Source organism: Rhinopithecus roxellana, chromosome 12 (genome assembly GCF_007565055.1).
Source record: "Rhinopithecus roxellana isolate Shanxi Qingling chromosome 12, ASM756505v1, whole genome shotgun sequence".
In the NCBI taxonomy this organism is placed as follows: domain Eukaryota; kingdom Metazoa; phylum Chordata; class Mammalia; order Primates; family Cercopithecidae; genus Rhinopithecus; species Rhinopithecus roxellana.
Genome location: NC_044560.1, coordinates 4736092 through 4753724, shown reverse-complemented (window position 1 = coordinate 4753724; position 17633 = coordinate 4736092). Strand labels below are relative to the sequence as shown.

At 47.3% G+C, this 17633-nt stretch overlaps 1 protein-coding gene across 4 annotated transcripts in view; it reads left to right on the top strand.

The window, feature by feature from the left end:
• UBE4B (ubiquitination factor E4B) overlaps window positions 1-3266 on the top strand; it is a 150915-nt gene extending 147649 nt beyond the window's left edge. For 3 of the 4 annotated variants that reach the window (XM_030942311.1, XM_030942310.1, XM_030942309.1), the window contains 3 exons: window positions 676-850; window positions 1445-1591; window positions 1924-3266. In XM_030942311.1, the coding sequence (XP_030798171.1) occupies window positions 676-850; window positions 1445-1591; window positions 1924-1985 (384 nt within the window). In that variant the 3' untranslated portion in view covers window positions 1986-3266. The remainder of the gene's footprint in view (window positions 1-675; window positions 851-1444; window positions 1592-1923) is intronic. The other variant, XM_030942312.1, reaches the window with a different exon arrangement.
• The last annotated feature ends 14367 nt before the right edge of the window (window positions 3267-17633 follow it).

Genomic DNA, 17633 nt, shown 5'->3' with positions numbered 1-17633 from the left:
GTCCATGGTGGGCGCCCGTCCTCCACTCCACATCTTCCTTTCCTGGGGACATAAATTGTGTCTGTTCCCGGTCCTGTTCATCAGTTCACCGGGGTGGTCTCACGTCCATGGAGCCTCTGGAGACATGTGCTAGTGCTGAACAAAATGAGCTTGAAGGAGGCTTGAAAGTGAACAGGAGAAAGCTCATCTAGAGTATGAACAATAGTGGATTGTTTTTACCATGCTTACCTTTGTGGAAGAGAGCTGAAATTTTCACCTCTTCTTACAGGCTACCAGGGCACAGTGCCCCCCCAAGGACTGAAATAGACTAGGTTTCCTTCTCTTTTTACTGTTGAAACTTTAAAAGAAATGCATGCCAGCTGTAAAAATTCAAAAAAAAAAAAAAAAAAAACCCATCTGCCTCAGGCCTGCAGCCCTCTCCAGAGGGAGTGACCTTGTACAGTTTGGCACACATTATTCCAGTCCTTATCCATTTGTAAGCATAAAAAGTGCATACTTTTATGTGGCTATAAATGCATAAAGACTGGGATATATAAAATATATAATACATATAATTTTAGGGCTTCTTTAGGGGGGAAAAATCCACAAATGGATTATACTTTGGATATTTTCTGCAGCTCGCTTTGTTCCACCTCACATACCTTTACGTCTCACGTTGCCATTCCTCCTTTGCAGAGATCCTACAGTAAGGAGTTGTTTGAAGAAGTAATTTCAAAGATGCGGAAGGCAGGGATCAAATCCACAATAGCGATAGAAAAATTTAAGCTGCTTGCGGAGAAAGTGGAGGAGATAGTGGCCAAGAACGCACGTGCAGAAATTGACTACAGTGACGCTCCTGATGAGTTCAGAGGCAAGTGGACTCGTCGTTTTTATGCTGATTTCTTTTGAGTTAACTGGAAATCGATAACATTACAAGAGGACATCCTGTGCTATTAATTTTTTAATGGTGCGCTAGAGCTGCTTTTTGAGGCAATCTGTCTTAAATTACATTTGCCTATTTTTAGCTCATATTGTAAATTGAGAGGAAGAAACATCCTTAGCCTGACTTAAAGCCAGAGAACAGCCCTGAAGATTCTAAGGGCAGGGCTGCCTTTGCGAGTGGGAATTCACATTTTCAAAGAAGAATTCCCAGAAGTCCTAAGGCAAAGGATTCCAGCCTGCCGTCCTTGCCACAGAGCCTGTGGGGCCTGCTGCTGGGTCTGTCCCAGGCTCTTTCTTCTCTGTTCCCTCCCCCAGCAGTAGCTGACAAAGGAGTGCCTTCCCCTCTACAAAAGGCAATGTATATGCCCTTATTGAAGGCTGATTTCCTTCTAAACCTGGGGGCCTCTCAGGGGCGCTTTGATTGCTGTTCCTTTGGATAGATTTTTCGCCAGTAGAAGGGGCTTTGTTTTCTTTTTCAGTCTTGGGCTCTCTTATTAGAGTTTGCTTTGCTTTGTCCCTGCAGACCCTCTGATGGACACCCTCATGACTGACCCCGTGCGGCTGCCCTCCGGCACCATCATGGACCGCTCCATTATCCTGCGGCACCTGCTCAACTCCCCCACGGACCCCTTCAACCGGCAGACGCTGACAGAGAGCATGCTGGAACCAGGTAGAGGAAGGTGCAGTTTGAGGCGCAGCGCTGGCATCAGTGCCAAGAGACAATGCCCAAGTCACATATCGGAGATGAAACAGAAGGGAAATTTATCAAATGCAGAAACTACCTAGTTTATGACACTCTGTAGCAAAGACCCAAAACACTCTTAGCCCCTTTTCCCTGTCGACGTGCAGTCCCTCCCTCTCATGTCCCAGTCCTTCTGCAGTCTTCGGCTCATTGAGGGCATGAATGGCCTTTTCTTCCCATTTATACAGAGTGACAAGCATCCTCTCTCAGGAAGAGCCCTCCCATCTGGGGCATTAATCCTCCTTTTTTTCTTTTCTCAGTGCCAGAACTGAAAGAGCAGATTCAGGCATGGATGAGAGAGAAACAGAGCAGCGATCACTAAACCGTTCCGCTGCCCACCCTCTGCTAGACACAGCCAAGGCCAACGAGGCAAGCAGAAGCAGCGGCCGCAGCAAAGCTGCCGTTCACGTGTTGGAGGCCAAATGTGGCAAACCACCCCAGGCCAGCCAGAGCGAGCGAATGCTGAGACCTGAGAGGACATGGATGAGAAGAGGAGCCCGGTTCCTGTACATATATTTAAGTGACAAACACGCTCAAAAGCTTAAAGGACAGGTTTTATGGTTGCTTGTGTAATAAAGCACGTCCTTCGTATGTCACAGTTTGGGGCAACGGAAGTCTTTAGTGATGGCTAATGGGCCTGGGCAGCATCCCTTCATGAATTTTTTTAATCCCATATCCGTTGATCTGATTGTGATTAGAGAACCTTGGACATTTTGCTGCTAAAGAATCTTTTCTCCCCTCTCCCCCTTCCTGACCCTACTTGCACTGCTGTGGATTTTTTTAAGAGAAGCAAAAACAAAAATAAACTCCTCTCCCTGGCCCACCAAGCATATATTCTGCGAGATAACTGTGCCTGCTACCAAGTGTTAATCCTGGGATCGTATTTTTATATCATATTCACATATTTGTTTTTTTAATTGGTGTTAGATGACATGATTAATAAAAAAGGCAAGATATTTTCAGAATTTGAATTTCAGTTTTTTTTCTTTTGAAATGTCCCTTTAAGATTTTTTTATTCTAAACAAAGTAAAGAAAATCTTGCTGCTCTGGTCCTTGTAATAAGCCTCTATTAGGCACCTGAGGAGCAACTGCAGCAAAATCTAGGGGTGTAAGTGTATCAGGACTTATGTGACTTACCGTGTTTTGGGAAGATGAGGGTTGGGTTTGTTTTGTTTTGTTTTGTTTTAATGCTATGTGACAGTTCGAAACCTTCACAGTTATCCTCTGGGGTAAATCAGTTCCTCAACCCTTGGGTGTGCGAGTTTGAGGCAGGTCATTTGTATGATGTGTCTGGCCTTACCAAAGCTAAAGAGGGTGCAAGAATGTGGGAGGATGTCTGCCGGTTTCAACACACAGACAAACAGCCACACGCGCACACAAGGATCAGACTTTTTGTATTACCGCTCCCTACTTAACATACTTGAATTCTTGAATTTCCTTTGGGGTAAAAAAGGATTTGAAACCATAAAGTGTTCTGAAGAAATTAAGTCTATAAAAAAACATACTTTCTTTTTTCTTTTCCTTTTTTCCCCTCCACAGACAATGTCCTCTGTTCAATTCCTGACGCAAACTACAATAAATGGTGATACACATTCAGAAGAAATCTTGAGTCTCTTCTTTTTTTGTGGAAAAAAAAAAAAAAGGGCAGGGCGGGTGGGTAAATAAGAGCCAAATGACTGCGTGTGGTGAATGATCTTTCCTGGATCCAATTAGGAGCTGCTATTTTTATTTTTATTTATTTATTTTTTTGAGACGGAGTCTGGCTCTGTCGCCCAGGCTGGAGTGCAGTGGCCGGATCTCAGCTCACTGCAAGCTCCGCCTCCCGGGTTTACGCCATTCTCCTGCCTCAGCCTCCCGAGTAGCTGGGACTACAGGTGCCCGCCACCTCGCCCGGCTAGTTTTTTTGTATTTTTTAGTAGAGACGGGGTTTCGCCGTGTTAGCCAGGATGGTCTCGATCTCCTGACCTCGTGATTCGCCCGTCTCGGCCTCCCAAAGTGCTGGGATTACAGGCTTGAGCCACCGCGCCCGGCGGAGCTGCTATTTTTTGTTTTGTTTTTGTTTTTTTTTTTGAGACGGAGTCTCGCTCTGTCGCCCGGGCTGCAGTGCAGTGGCCGGATCTCAGCTCACTGCAAGCTCCGCCTCCCGGGTTTACGCCATTCTCCTGCCTCAGCCTCCCAAGTAGCTGGGACTACAGGCGCCCGCCACCTCGCCCGGCTAGTTTTTTGTATTTTTTAGTAGAGACGGGGTTTCACCGTGTTAGCCAGGATGGTCTCGATCTCCTGACCTCGTGATCCGCCCGTCTCGGCCTCCCAAAGTGCTGGGATTACAGGCTTGAGCCACCGCGCCCGGCCCGGAGCTGCTATTTTTAAAAGAAAACTTTCTTATTCATGTCAGTCTCGATGCGACATTTGGTTCTCATTTCAGTGTTTGCTGATTTCAGGGGGTAAGCTTTGTCATATTCAGTTTTCCTCCTTTCTCGAGTTTCTTCTGCCTTATCTCAAGTATCTTCCCAGACCTTCAAGATTCTTCCTCAGGCCGCGCACGGTGGCTCACGTCTGTAATCCCAGCACTTTGGGAGGCTGAGGTGGGTGGATCACCTGAGGTCAGGAGTTCGAGACCAGCCTGGCCAGGATGGTGAAACCCCATCTCTGCTAAAAATACAAAAAATTAAGCATGGTGGCAGCGCCTGTAGTCCCATCTACTCGGGAGGCTGAGACAGGAGAATTGCTTGAACCTGGGAGGTGGAGGTTGCCGTGAGCCAAGATTGTGCCACTGCACTCCAGCCTGGGTGACAGAGGGAGATTCCATCTTTAAAAAAAAAAAAAAAGGCCGGGCGCGGTGGCTCAAGCCTGTAATCCCAGCACTTTGGGAGGCCGAGACGGGCGGATCACGAGGTCAGGAGATCGAGACCATCCTGGCTAACACGGCGAAACCCCGTCTCTACTAAAAAAATGCAAAAAACTAGCCGGGCGAGGTGGCGGGCGCCTGTAGTCCCAGCTACTCGGGAGGCTGAGGCAGGAGAATGGCGGGAACCCGGAAGGCGGAGCTTGCAGTGAGCTGAGATCTGGCCACTGCACTCCAGCCTGGGTGACAGAGCGAGACTCCGTCTCAACAACAACAACAAAAAAAAGGTTCTTCTTCAAATCCAACTCATTTTATTAGCATTTTTCTTAGGCTCTTCAGTTTAGGCAACCATTTCTATCAGCTCATGTAATAACAGCAAATAGCAATAATAATAGCAAGCACTTAGCCAGCATCCCCTACATGCCAGGCACTTCGAGGCCTCAACATTTAGGGCTTCATCCTCTAGGAAGACAAGACTATTATTCTAGGGTTCTTTTTTTCCTTCTTATTTATTATTTATTTATTTATGTATGTATTTTGAGACTGAATATGGCTTTGTTGCCCAGGCTGGAGTGCAGTGGTGCAATCTCGGCTCACTGCAAGCTCCGCCTCCCAGGTTCACGCCATTCTCCTGCCTCAGCCTCCTGAGTAGCTGGGACTACAGGCGCCCACCACCATGCCCGGCTAATTTTTATTTTTAGTAGAGACAGAGTTTGACCATGTTGGCCAGGATGGTCTTGATCTGACCTGACCTCCTGGTCCGCCTGCTTCGGCCTCCCAAAGTGCTAGGATTACAGGTGTAAGCCACCGTGCCCAGCCTCCTCTTTTTTAAAAAATAGAGACAGGGTCTCACTATATTGCCCAGGCTGGTCTTGAACTCCAGGGCTCAGGCACTCCTCCTGCCTCAGCCTCACAAAGTGCTGGGATTACACACATGAGCCACCACTCCCGGCCTATCTCTGTTTTTTAAGAACAGATCAGTGTGTGGAATGTAGAGAGGGTAGGTAACTTGCCTGATATCACCTGGCTGCTTGGCTAAGAACCGGGTGTCTGGGCTCTAGAGCCCAGGCCTTCAGTCTCTATGTCTGCTTCTCTTGCGCACATTTGAACTAAACAACTTGGCCAGGTGTGGTGGCACATGCCGGCAATCCCAGCACTTTGAAAGGCCAGGGTGAAGAATCACTTGAACCAAGGAATTCAAGACCAGCCTGGGCAACATAGTGAGACCCTGTGTCTGTTTTTAAAAATACATATATTAGGCCGTGTGCGGTGGCTCATGCCTGTAATCCCAGCACTTTGGGAGGCCGAGGCAAGCAGATCATGAGGTCAGGAGATTGAGACCATCCTGGCTAACATGGTGAAACCCCGTCTCTACTAAAAATACAAAAACAAAAATTAGGCCTGGTGGCAGGCAACTGTAGTCTCAGCTACTTGGAAGGCTGAGGCAGGAGAATAGTGTGAACCTGGGAGGCGGAGCTTGCAGTGCACCGAGATTGCACTGCTGCACTCCAGCCTGGGCAACAGAGCAAGACTCTACCTCAAAAAATAAAATATATATATATATATTATATGTATACACACACATATATAGGCCGGGCACGGTGGCTCACGCCTGGAATCCCAGCACTTTGGGAGGTTGAGGTGGGTGGATCACCTGAGGTCAGGAGTTCTAGACCAGCCTGACCAACATGGTGAAACCCCATCTCAACTAAAAATACAAAAATTAGCCAGGTGTGGTGGCAGGCACCTGTAATCCCAGCTACTTGGGCAGCTGAGGCAGGAGAATCACTTGAACCCAAGAGGCAAAGCTTGCAGTAAGCCAAGATCATGTCACCACACTCCAGCCTGCGGGACAAGAGCAAGACTTCGTCTCAAAGAAAAAAAAAAAAAATATATATATATATATATATATGTGTGTGTGTATGTATGTATCAAATAAATAAGGAAAAAGTTCATGATAGTAAAAATTTTAGACAATATAAGCAAAAAGAAAAAATAATCCGTATTCTCACCATGCAGATGATTCTGTTTAATTGGGTTTACTTTTTACTAAACTTACATATCTAAGCTTAGTGCCTCTAGAATTAGGATACTGACTGGCATCTTGCCTAATTTTGTTTGTGTTATCTCACTAGTGTGTACTGCTTGTCTCCTCTCCATCCCAGATTCCAAACACTTATTTTAATCCTCCAGTTGTCCCCATGAATGTAATAAAATACTCCTTTATACTGCCATATGCACTTGTCATTTTCAATAATTCAGAGGTTTCAAGGACCTGCCGGATAGGACAGAGATACAGTCAGTCTCCTGCCTGTGCTATCTCTAGGGCGAAGATGGTTTGGGTTTCCATTTTTAGAGTCTCCAGAGTTGCTGTTTTGTGTTTGTCTGCAGTCTGTTAATTGTGGATATTGAAATAAATCCCAAAATATATTAAAAGTAGGTCTTGGCTAAAAGGAAGATTGTCAAGTAAGAGAATCAGATTGGCAGAAGAGAAATGATCCTTGAGAGAAAGATGATTAAAATAACTTCTGCCTTGTGTTGTGACTCACTGTTGTGTAGGTTTTAAAAAGATGTTGATCGAATATCTTTTGAAAAAAAAGCCGAGTGCACCGTTCAGTTTTTGTAACCTCTGGGTTTGGTACATCAAGTAGTGAATTTCAAAGCAATTTGGTTGGGGTGCTAAACTGACATGAATAGACCTCATCTGACTGGTACATTTTTTTATTTGTTCTTGGTTTTTGGTTTTTTTCAGATGGAGTCTCTCTCTGACACCCAGGCTGGAGTGCAGTGGCACGATTTTGGCTCATTGCAACCTCCACCTTCCAGGTTCAAGCGATTCTCCTGCCTTAGCCTCCCAAGTAGCTGGGACTACAGGCACATGCCACCATGTCCAGCTAATTTGTTTGTTTGTTTGTTTTTGTTTTTGTTTTTGTTTGTAGAGATTGGATTTCGCCATGTTGGCCAGGCTGGTCTTGAACTCCTGACCTCAAGTGATCTGCCTCAGCCTCCCAAAGTGCTGGGATTACAGGTGTGAGCCACCACTCCGGGCCTCAAGGTATGTTTTTGATTGAAGGAAACAGAGTAGCCTGTGAGCTTGATGCTGGTGTCAGAGAGTGCTGGTGAAGAAAGTCATTCTGAGTTGCTGATGATCATTTGCATTTCATGAGCATATTCTATGTGCAAGCCACTCTTACATGTATTAATTAATTTAACCCTCCACAACCATAATGTAGTGGAACTGGCACATGAATCTAGGCCATCTGGCCTTTCTAGCCTCATCTCTTCCCGTCTCCTGCTGTATGGCAGAGTTCCAGAATGCTATAAGTTCAGAATAGCTCAGAAGGCCCAAGGAGAAGGAGCATAGCGTTCTGGAAGGGACTTCGGCCTTCAGGTCAGCTCTAGACCTAACCCCCATCTTAAAGGATTAGATAACGTCAGTCTCACAGCTTTCATTCATTACTAGCCCCTCATGTCGACCCCAAATGTATACCTCAGACCCCCACTTCTCTCCCGTACTGCACGCAATGGGCATCTCAGATGACTAAAAGGTCGTCAGACTTACATATCCCAACCTGAACTCCACACACTTCACCCCACGCCCTCTCCTCTTACTCTCCTCATCACAGTAAATGACAACTCCATCCTTCCAAGTTGCTCAGGCCACAAACCTTCGAGTCATCCTTGACTCCGCTGTTGTGCTCTCCTCCTATGTCCAATCTGTCCAGAAATCTCTCTGCTCAGCTGGGCTCAGTGGCTCATGCCTGCAATCCCAGCACTTTGGGAGACCAGGGCGGGTGGATCACCTGACGTCAGGAGTTCAAGACCAGCCTGGTCAACATGGTGAAACCCAGTCTCTACTAAAAATACAAAATTAGCCGAGCATGGTGTCGCGTGCCTGTAGTGCCAGCTACTTGGGGGGCTGAGGCAGAATAGCTTGAATCCAGGAGGCAGAGGTTGCAGTGACCTGAGATCGCATGCCATTGCACTCCAGCCTGAGCAAAAAAGAGCAAAAATTCTGTCTCAAAAAGGAAAAAAAAAAAAAAGAAAAAAGAAAAGGAAAGAAAGGGATTGGAAAAAACCCTAAAGCCAGGTGTGGCGGTGTGCGCCTGCAGTCCCAGCGCTTCCAGAGGTTGAGGTGGGAGGATCACCTGAGCCCAGAAATTCAAGGCTGCTGGAGCAGGAACTCCAGCAAATGCAAGGAGCTATGATCTAGCCACTGCACTCCAGCCTGGATGACAGGGTGACAGAGTGAGACTCCATCTCAAAAAAAAAAAAAAAAAAAAAAAAAAGAAAGAAAGAAAAAGAAAAAAGAAAAAGGAAAGAAATCCTTACAATAACTTGGAAGGCACTGGGCGCGGTGGCTTATGCCTGTAATCCCAGCACTTTGGGAGGCTGAGGCAGACGGATAACCTGAGGTCAGGAGTTTGAGACCATCCTGGCTCATAGGGTGAAACCCTGTCTCTACTAAAAATACAAAAAATTAGCTGGGCATGGTGGCGGGCACCTGTAATCCTAGCTACTTGGGAGGCTGAGGCAGGAGAATTGCTTGAACCCAGGAGGCAGAGGTTGCAGTGAGCTGAGATCGTGCCACTGCACTCCAGCCTGGGAGACAGAGCGAAACTCCGTCTCAAAAAAAAAAAAAAAAAAAAACTTGGAAGGCAAAATGCTCACCCGACATTCTCTCTGATCTCATCTCCTACAACTCTTTCCTCACTCCAACAACTGAGCCATCCTGGCCTCATTGCTCTCTGCCCCTGCTAGGGGACGAGACTACTTCCTCTATGAAGAATCCTCTTCCCACAGATATACATGGGAGTCAGTCACTCCCTTATTTGCTTTAGATCTTTACTCAAATACAACCTTGGTGACCCCTTCCCTGTCCACCCTATTTAAAAATGTAATGTATTCACCTAACCTTGCCACCCCTTGCTATTCCCTTTCTTTGCATTTTCTCCTTGGCATTTATCACTCTCTGACATGCTATATCTATTATTTACTTGTTTACAGTCTGCTACCCCCCACTGGAATGTAAGCCCAGGGAGGGCAGAGATTTTTTTCTGTATCCTCAGCACCTTTAAGTGTGCCTGGCAAATATATTTGTTGAATGAATTCATCTCTTCATATATTGGTTATTCTAGTTGTATCAGTTATTTATTGCTGCATAACAAAATCACCCCAAAATGGAGTGGCTTGGTTCAACAGCAGCGATTTTATTCCCCACGGTTCTGGAAGATCCAAGAGCAAGCTTCCAAGAGGACCTGACAGAAGCTGTGCATTGCCCTTTTACAGGCTAGACTTGGAAGTCACATAGTGTCACTTCAGCAGCAGTCACAAGCCTGCCTGCATTGAAGGGGAAGAAATGCAGAACCCGCCGGGCGCGGTGGCTCAAGCCTGTAATCCCAGCACTTTGGGAGGCTGAGACGGGCGGATCACGAGGTCAGGAGATCGAGACCATCCTGGCTAACATGGTGAAACCCCGTCTCTACTAAAAAATACAAAAAACTAGCCGGGCGAGGTGGCGGGCGCCTGTAGTCCCAGCTACTCGGGAGGCTGAGGCAGGAGAATGGTGTGAACCCGGGAGGCGGAGCTTGCAGTGAGCTGAGATCCGGCCACTGCACTCCAGCCTGGGTAACAGAGCGAGACTCCGTCTCAAAAAAAAAAAAAAAAAAAAAAAAAATTCTGAAATCCAGCCAGGCACATGTCACCAGTTCCTTGTTCAGGGTTCAGTCCTACAGCCCAGGAATTGTTCACCAAGCCTCTCAACTCCGCCCTCTTGGCTCTTTTTTTTAATCTTTGAATCTCTTCTTCCTTTTCCATAAAACAAAAAACAAAACTGAGCTTGCAACTAAGCCTCCTCAATACATTTTCTGCTTACCAAAAATAAAAAATCTGTCTATCTATCTAACTATCTATCTATATGTTGGAGTAAGACCAGGCGTGGTGGCTCACACCTGTAATCCCAGCACTTTGGGAGGCTGAGGCGGGTGGATCACAAGGTCGGGAGTTCAAGACCAGCCTGGCCAAGATGGTAAAAGCCCGTTTCTACTAAAAATATTAAAAATTAGCCAGACATGGTGGCAGGCACCTGTAATCCCAGCTACTTTTCTTTTTTTTTTTTTTTTTTTTTTTTGAGACAGAATCTCGCTCTGCCGCCCAGGCTGGAGTGCAGTGGCCGGGTCTCAGCTCACTGCAAGCTCCGCCTCCTGGGTTTACGCCATTCTCCTGCCTCAGCCTCCCAAGCAGCTGGGACTACAGGCGCCCGCCACCTCGCCCGGCTAGTTTTTTGTATTTTTTAGTAGAGACGGGGTTTCAGCATGTTAGCCAGGATGGTCTCGATCTCCTGACCTCGTGATCCGCCCGTCTCGGCCTCCCAAAGTGCTGGGATTACAGGCTTGAGCCACCGCGCCCGGCCACAGCTACTTTTCATGTTGTACTTTCTCTGTCCTGTCCCTTTTCATTTAAGCTGGAGGCACTTTGACCAGACCAATTATCTTAAAATGTTGTTGGTTTTCTATGAATCTTCCCGGAGTTTGCTCTATTAGGCAGAAATCACAGCCACACAAGTCTCTTCCGGATAAACTTTTCTCTATTTTGGATTCCTAATGTAACTCTTAAATCTTTCTGAGGTTTTTTTTTTTTTTTTTTTGAGACGGAGTCTTGCTCTGTCACCCAGGCTGGAGTGCAGTGGCCAGATCTCAGCTCACTGCAAGCTCCTCCTCTTGGGTTCACGCCATTCTCCTGCCTCAGCCTCCCAAGTAGCTGGGACTACAGGCGCCCGCCACCTCGCCTGGCTAGTTTTTTGTATTTTTTAGCAGAGACGGGGTTTCACCGTGTTAGCCAGGATAGTCTCGATCTCCTGACCTCGTGATCCGCCCGTCTTGGCCTCCCAAAGTGCTGGGATTATAGGCTTGAGCCACCGCACCCGGCCTCTGAGGTCTTAACAAAGGATTCCGAAGTCACTTCTTTTTTCAAGACTGAGTCTCACTCTGTTGCCTAGGCTGGAGTGCAGTGGCGTGATCTCAGCTCACATCAACCTCCACCTCCCAGGTTCAAGTGATTCTCTTGCCTCAGCCTCCCAAGTAGCTGGAATTACAGGCACACACCATCATGCCCAGCTAACTGTTGTATTGTTAGTAGAGACGGGGTTTCGCCATGTTGGCCAGACTGGTCTTGAACTCCTGACCTCAGGTGATCCACCTGCCTCAGGCTCCCAAAGTCCTGAGATTACAGGAGTGAGCCCCCGCGCCTGGCCTGTGGTCACATTTTTGACCTCATCTTTAGATATCTTCCTGAAAGTTCACTGTTTTTGATTTCTGACCAGAAATTGCTGTATTGCGGGCAACATAGTGAAACTCCATCTCCACAAAAAATACACTTGGTGTTCGCAGAGGCCTCAGGGAACTTTTATTCACAGCGGGAGGTGAAGGGGGAGCAAGCACTTCACAGAGCAACAGCAGGAGCAAGGTGCGGGGAGGTGCCACTTACTTTCAAACAACCATATCTGGTAAGAACTCACTCACTGTCATGAGTAGAGACAGCACCGAGCCACCAAAGCCACCAGAGATCCCTCCACGGCCCAACACCTCCCACCAAGCCTTACCTCCAACACTGGAGATCACATTTCAATATGAGATTTCGGTGGGGGCAAATATCCAAACTATTTCAACACTTATTCAGCAAAATGAATGAAACATAATTTACTGAATATACAATTCAGTAAATTATTATACGCGAGGCACAGCGGCTTATGCCTGTAATCCCAGCACTTTGGGAGGCTGAGGCGGGTGCACCACTTGAGGTCAGGAGTTCGAGATCAGCCTGGCCAACATGGTGAAACCCCATCTCTACTAAAAACAAAAAAATTTGCAGGGTGTGGTGGTGCCCCTGTAATCCCAGCTACTCCAGAGGCTGAGACAAGAGAATTGCTTGAACCCGGGAAGTGGAGGTTGCAGTAAGCTGAGATTGCGCCATTGCACTCCAGCCTGGGTGACAGAGTAAGACCCTGTCTCAAAAACAAAACAAAACAAAACAAAAAAATGGCTTATACTTGGGTAATAACCACTCCGGCAAAGAAACGGAACCCTCCCAGTGTCCCAGAAGCCCACTGTGTGCTTGCTCCTATCGTGACACTCGTAACCTCCACACCCAGGGGTGTGCCATCTGCTTTCTATGGTCACCACTTCCTTACTCTTCTTCAGGTCTTTGTCATATAGATATACATCCCTAACCACTATCGACCACTATCATTTATTTATTTATTTATTTATTTTTGAGACGGAGTCTCCCTCTGTCGCCCAGGCTGGAATCCAGTGGCGTGATCTCGGCTCACTGCAAGCTCCGCCTCCCAGGTTCACACCATTCTCCTGCCTCAGCCTCCCGAGTAGCTGGGACTACAGGCGCCCGCCACCATGCCCGGCTAATTTTTTGTATTCTTAGTAGAGACGGGGTTTCACCGTGTTAGCCAGGGTGGTCTTGATCTCCTGACCTCGTGATCCGCCTGCCTCGGCCCCCCAAAATGCTGGGATTACAGGCATGAGCCACCATGCCTGGCCTATTTTTGCCTGTTTTATAAATTTTATTAATATATTTAAATTCATTTTATTTTCTTCTTTTTAGAAACAGGCAGTGTCTCTGGCACCCAAGCTGGAGTGCAGTGGTACGATCCTAGCTCACTGCAGCTTTAAACTCTAGGCTCAACCGATCCTCCCACCTCAGCCTCCCGAGTAGCTAGGACTACAGGCATGCACCACCACACCCAGCTAAATTTTTAATTTTTTGTAGAGACAGGCATCTCCTGCCTCAGTCTCCTAAATTGCTGTAATTACAAGGATGAGCCATCATGCCTGGCTTACTTTTTTAATATTAGTTTTAATTGACATAATAATTGTACATATTTATGGGGTGCAGTGTGAAATTTCAATACATGTCTACAATGCAGTGTGTAATGGCTGGGAGAGGTGGCTCACACCTGTAATCCCAGCACTTTGGGAGGCCAAGGCGGGCGGATCACCTGAGGTTGGGAGTTTGAGACCAGCCTGACCAACATGGAGAAACCACGTCTCTACTAAAAATACAAAAATTAGCCAGGTATAGTGGCAGGCACCTGTAATCCCAGCTACTCAGGAGGCCGAGGCAGGAGAATTGCTTGAAACCGGGAGGCGGAGGTTGCAGTGAGCCGAGATCGCGCCACTGCATTCCAGCCTGGGTGACAAGAGCAAAACTCCACATCCAAAAAAAAAAAAAAAAAAAAGCCGGGCACGGTGGCTCAAGCCTGTAATATCAGCACTTTGGGAGGCCGAGACGGGCGGATCACGAGGTCAGGAGATCGAGACCATCCTGGCTAACACAGTGAAACCCCGTCTCTACTTAAAAATACAAAAAACTAGCCAGGCTTGGTGGCGGGCGCCTGTAGTCCTAGCTACTCAGGAGGCTGAGGCAGGAGAATGGCGTAAACCCGGGAGGCGGAGCTTGCAGTGAGCCGAGATCCAGTCACTGGACTCCAGCCTGGGAGACAGTGAGACTCCGCCTCAAAAAAAAAAAAAAAAAAAAGTCTTATTCTATTACTTGTTACCAATAGCATCTCTTATCTCTTTGAAGATATTTATGCTTATTTAAAACTTCTGTTGTGTCCAGTCCATTCATTCTGCTTCCCCTGATACAAGCTGCTCAGTTTATCATCTCCGATTTCTGGCCATTTGCTCCTCGGATGTCTGGCGATTTTCCCGGGGCTGCGTAACCCCCTGGGTGTTGGAAGCCACCTGGATGGTAACAGCAGTGTGTACTGAGCAAGGTCAAGGCCAGGCCCTAGGCTGTGCCCTCCTGGTGAGCATGTGTGTGGGGGAGGTGGACAGACTTTGTGGCATTAAATTATAGGCCTCATCAGTCCCCATTTGCCATCCCCGCACGTCACCCTGCCCTTGAAGAAACCCTCCTGTACCTCTCCCCCAGCACTGCTCTTTTCCAAGAGCCTTTTACATTTATTTTATTATTTTATCTATTTATTTATTTTTGAGGCAGCATCTCACTCTGTTGCCAGGCTGGTGTGCAGTGGCACAATCATAGCTCACTGCAGCCTTGACCTCTGGAGCTCAAGTGATCCTCCCACTTCAGCCCCCTGAGTAGCTGGGACCACAGACACACGCCATCATGCCCAGCTAATATTTTTTTTAGGCTGGAGTGCAGTGGTGTGATTTGGAGTGCAGGCTGGAGTGCAGTGGCATGATCTCAGCTCATTGCAGTCTCCACCTCCCAGGTTCAAGCGATTTTTCTGTCTCAGCCTCCTGAGTAGCTGGGACTACAGGCTTTTGCCACCACACTTGGCTAATTTTGTATTTTTAGTAGGGACGGGGTTTCACCATATTGGCCAGGGTGGTCTCAAACTCCTGACCTCAGGTGATCCACCCTTCTTGGCCTTCCAAAGTGCTGGGATTACAGGCGTAAGCCACTGTGCCAGGCCTAATTTTTGTATTTGTTTGTAGAGACGGGATTTCACTACGTTGCCCAGGCTGGTCTCCAACTCCTGGACTCAAGTGATCTGCCCGCCTTTGCCTCCCAAAGTGCTGGGTTTACAGGTGTGAGCCACCGCTCCCGGCCTTACATTTGTTTAATCAGCTGGTCCTTAGGGAATGGAGAGAAGGGGACACTTTGGGTCAGCCTATCTACTGATGTTGGCCATCTCTCTGCTCCTCTCAACACATCTGTGCCTCCCTGAAGCTCCTCCTGCACCCTGAGTTACTTGTGAGAGATGCAGGACTATAGGGTGATAGGGGCAGGCAGAAGACACGACAGCCTCTCCCAGCTTCCATTCCACCCAAAGCTGCACCCATTCTTCTCCAAGCTGCTACCACCTCCTCTCCCAGAACCCAAATGCCTCTTTCTCCTCAGGATCTCTCAGTTTCGATGTGATTTCTCAGTTCCATCTGCCTCCCTCTCTGTTCTGATCTCTCCACTTCAGTGGTATAGATTACAACTCCATCTGGCCGGGCTTGGAGGCTCACGCCTGTAATCCCAGCACTTTGGGAGGCCGAGGTGGGCAGATCACTTGAGGTCAGGAGTTTGACACCAGCCTGGCCAACATGGTGAAACCCCATTTCTACTAAAAATACAAAAATTAGCCAGGCATGGTGGCATGTGCCTGTAATCCCAGCTACTCAGGAGGCTGAGGCAGGAGAATTGCTTGAACCTGGGAGGCGGAGGTTGCAGTGAGCCAAGATGACGCCACTGCACTCCACTCTGGGTGACAGAGTGAGACTCCATCTCAAAACAAAACAAAACAAAAAAAAAAAACAAAAAAAAAAACCCTCCATCTAATAATCCCTAGAACCTTGTGGTAGATACTCACTCTACAGATGAAGAAACCAAAATTCAAAGAGGTTATGTTACTTGCCTGCGACCACATAGCCTCCCAATGAAATCACTGCAGCTCAGCCTTTTCTCCCTGCCCCCAAATGCTATAAGCCACTCTTGGGAGAATAAAGAAATACCAGCGAGAGCTTTGCTTCCATCTTTCCAACCCCTGTGGGATCCCAGGATGAATAAAGAAACTGTTGTGTTGCTGGTTTCCAGCAGGCAGTCTCTAAATCTTCCGTCCTTCTGTATCGCGTATTGCTTTTTATGATGGTTTAAATTATTTATGCTGTTTTGTTGAAAGCTAAGCACGTTGGGGAAATGGCCAGTAACAGAAAAGTAAAAAGGGAATAGGCAGACTGGATTGTGATTGAACATGCTATCTCCAACCTTGTGAGACCTCGAAAGTGTGTTGGTGGAGAGAGAGAGAGAGAGAGGAGTGTGTGTGTGTGTGCATGTGTGTGTGAGAGAGAGAGAGAAAACGAAAGAGAGAGAGCTCGTTGATCGTCAGGGCTTATCTGGTCACTAGGTCTCTGGTCTCTGTTCCCTGCACTGATGGGTTTGCAGACTCTTTGGAGATTATTTGTCTACTTTTCAGTCTTTTTGTAAAATGAGCATGTTACCTGTCAAGATCACAGGTGTAGAAGGAAATTGCTGATGTCATCGCTTTTTTAAAAACTTTGAGCTCTTGTAAGGAAAAGCCTGCTATAAATAAGCAGGGTTGGCCGGGCGCGGTGGCTCAAGCCTGTAATCCCAGCACTTTGGGAGGCCTAGACGGGCGGATCACGAGGTCAGGAGATCGAGACCATCCTGGCTAACACGGTGAAACCTACTAAAAAATACAAAAAACTAGCCAGGTGAGGTGGCAGGCGCCTGTAGTCCCAGCTACTCTGGAGGCTGAGGCAGGAGAATGGCGTGAACTCGGGAGGCGGAGCTTGCAGTGAGCTGAGATCCAGCCACGGCACTCCAGCCTGGGTGACAGAGCAAGACTCCGTCTCAAAAAATAAAATAAAATAAAATAAAAAATAAGCAGGGTTAATTTTTAGTTATAAACACAGTCAATTGTTTATATAAATATTATAGATCTAAATGCTTAGGCTGGGTGCAGTGGCTCATGCCTGTAATCCCAGCACTTTGGGAGGCTGAGGCAGGCAGATCAACTTGAGGTAAGGAATTCGAGACCAGCCTGGCCAACATGGTGAAACCCCATCTCTACTAAAAATACAAAAATTAGCCAGGCGTGGTTGCACTGCCTGTAATCCCAGCTACTCGGGAGGCCGAGGCAGGAGAATCGCTTGAACCTGGGAGCCAGAGGTTGCATGAGCCAAGATCACGCCACTGCACTGCAGCCTGGGCAACAGAGGAAGACTCCATCTCAAAAAAAAAAAAAAAAAAATTAATTAATTAAATTAAAAATAAATAAATGCTTAGCTTCTTCCTTAGAGTTGCCTTGTCTTACAGGGCTGTGCTTTACTGTCTTTGCGTACAATCTAGTGATGCACAAACGTTTTTCTTTTTATTTGAGAGTCTCACTCTGTCACCCAGGCTGGTCTCAAACTCCTGGGCTCAAGTGATTCTTCCTCCTCAGCCTCCCAAAGTGCTGGGATTACAGGTGTGAGTCACAGTGCCCTGCCAGGGTTTTTTTGTTGTTGTTGTTTTGAGACAGGGTCTCTGTTGCCCAGGCTGGAGTGCAGTGGTGCAATCATGGCTCACTGCAGCCTTGACCTGCTGGCCTCAAGCGATTCTCCCACCACGCCGGCTAAATTTAAATTTTTTGTA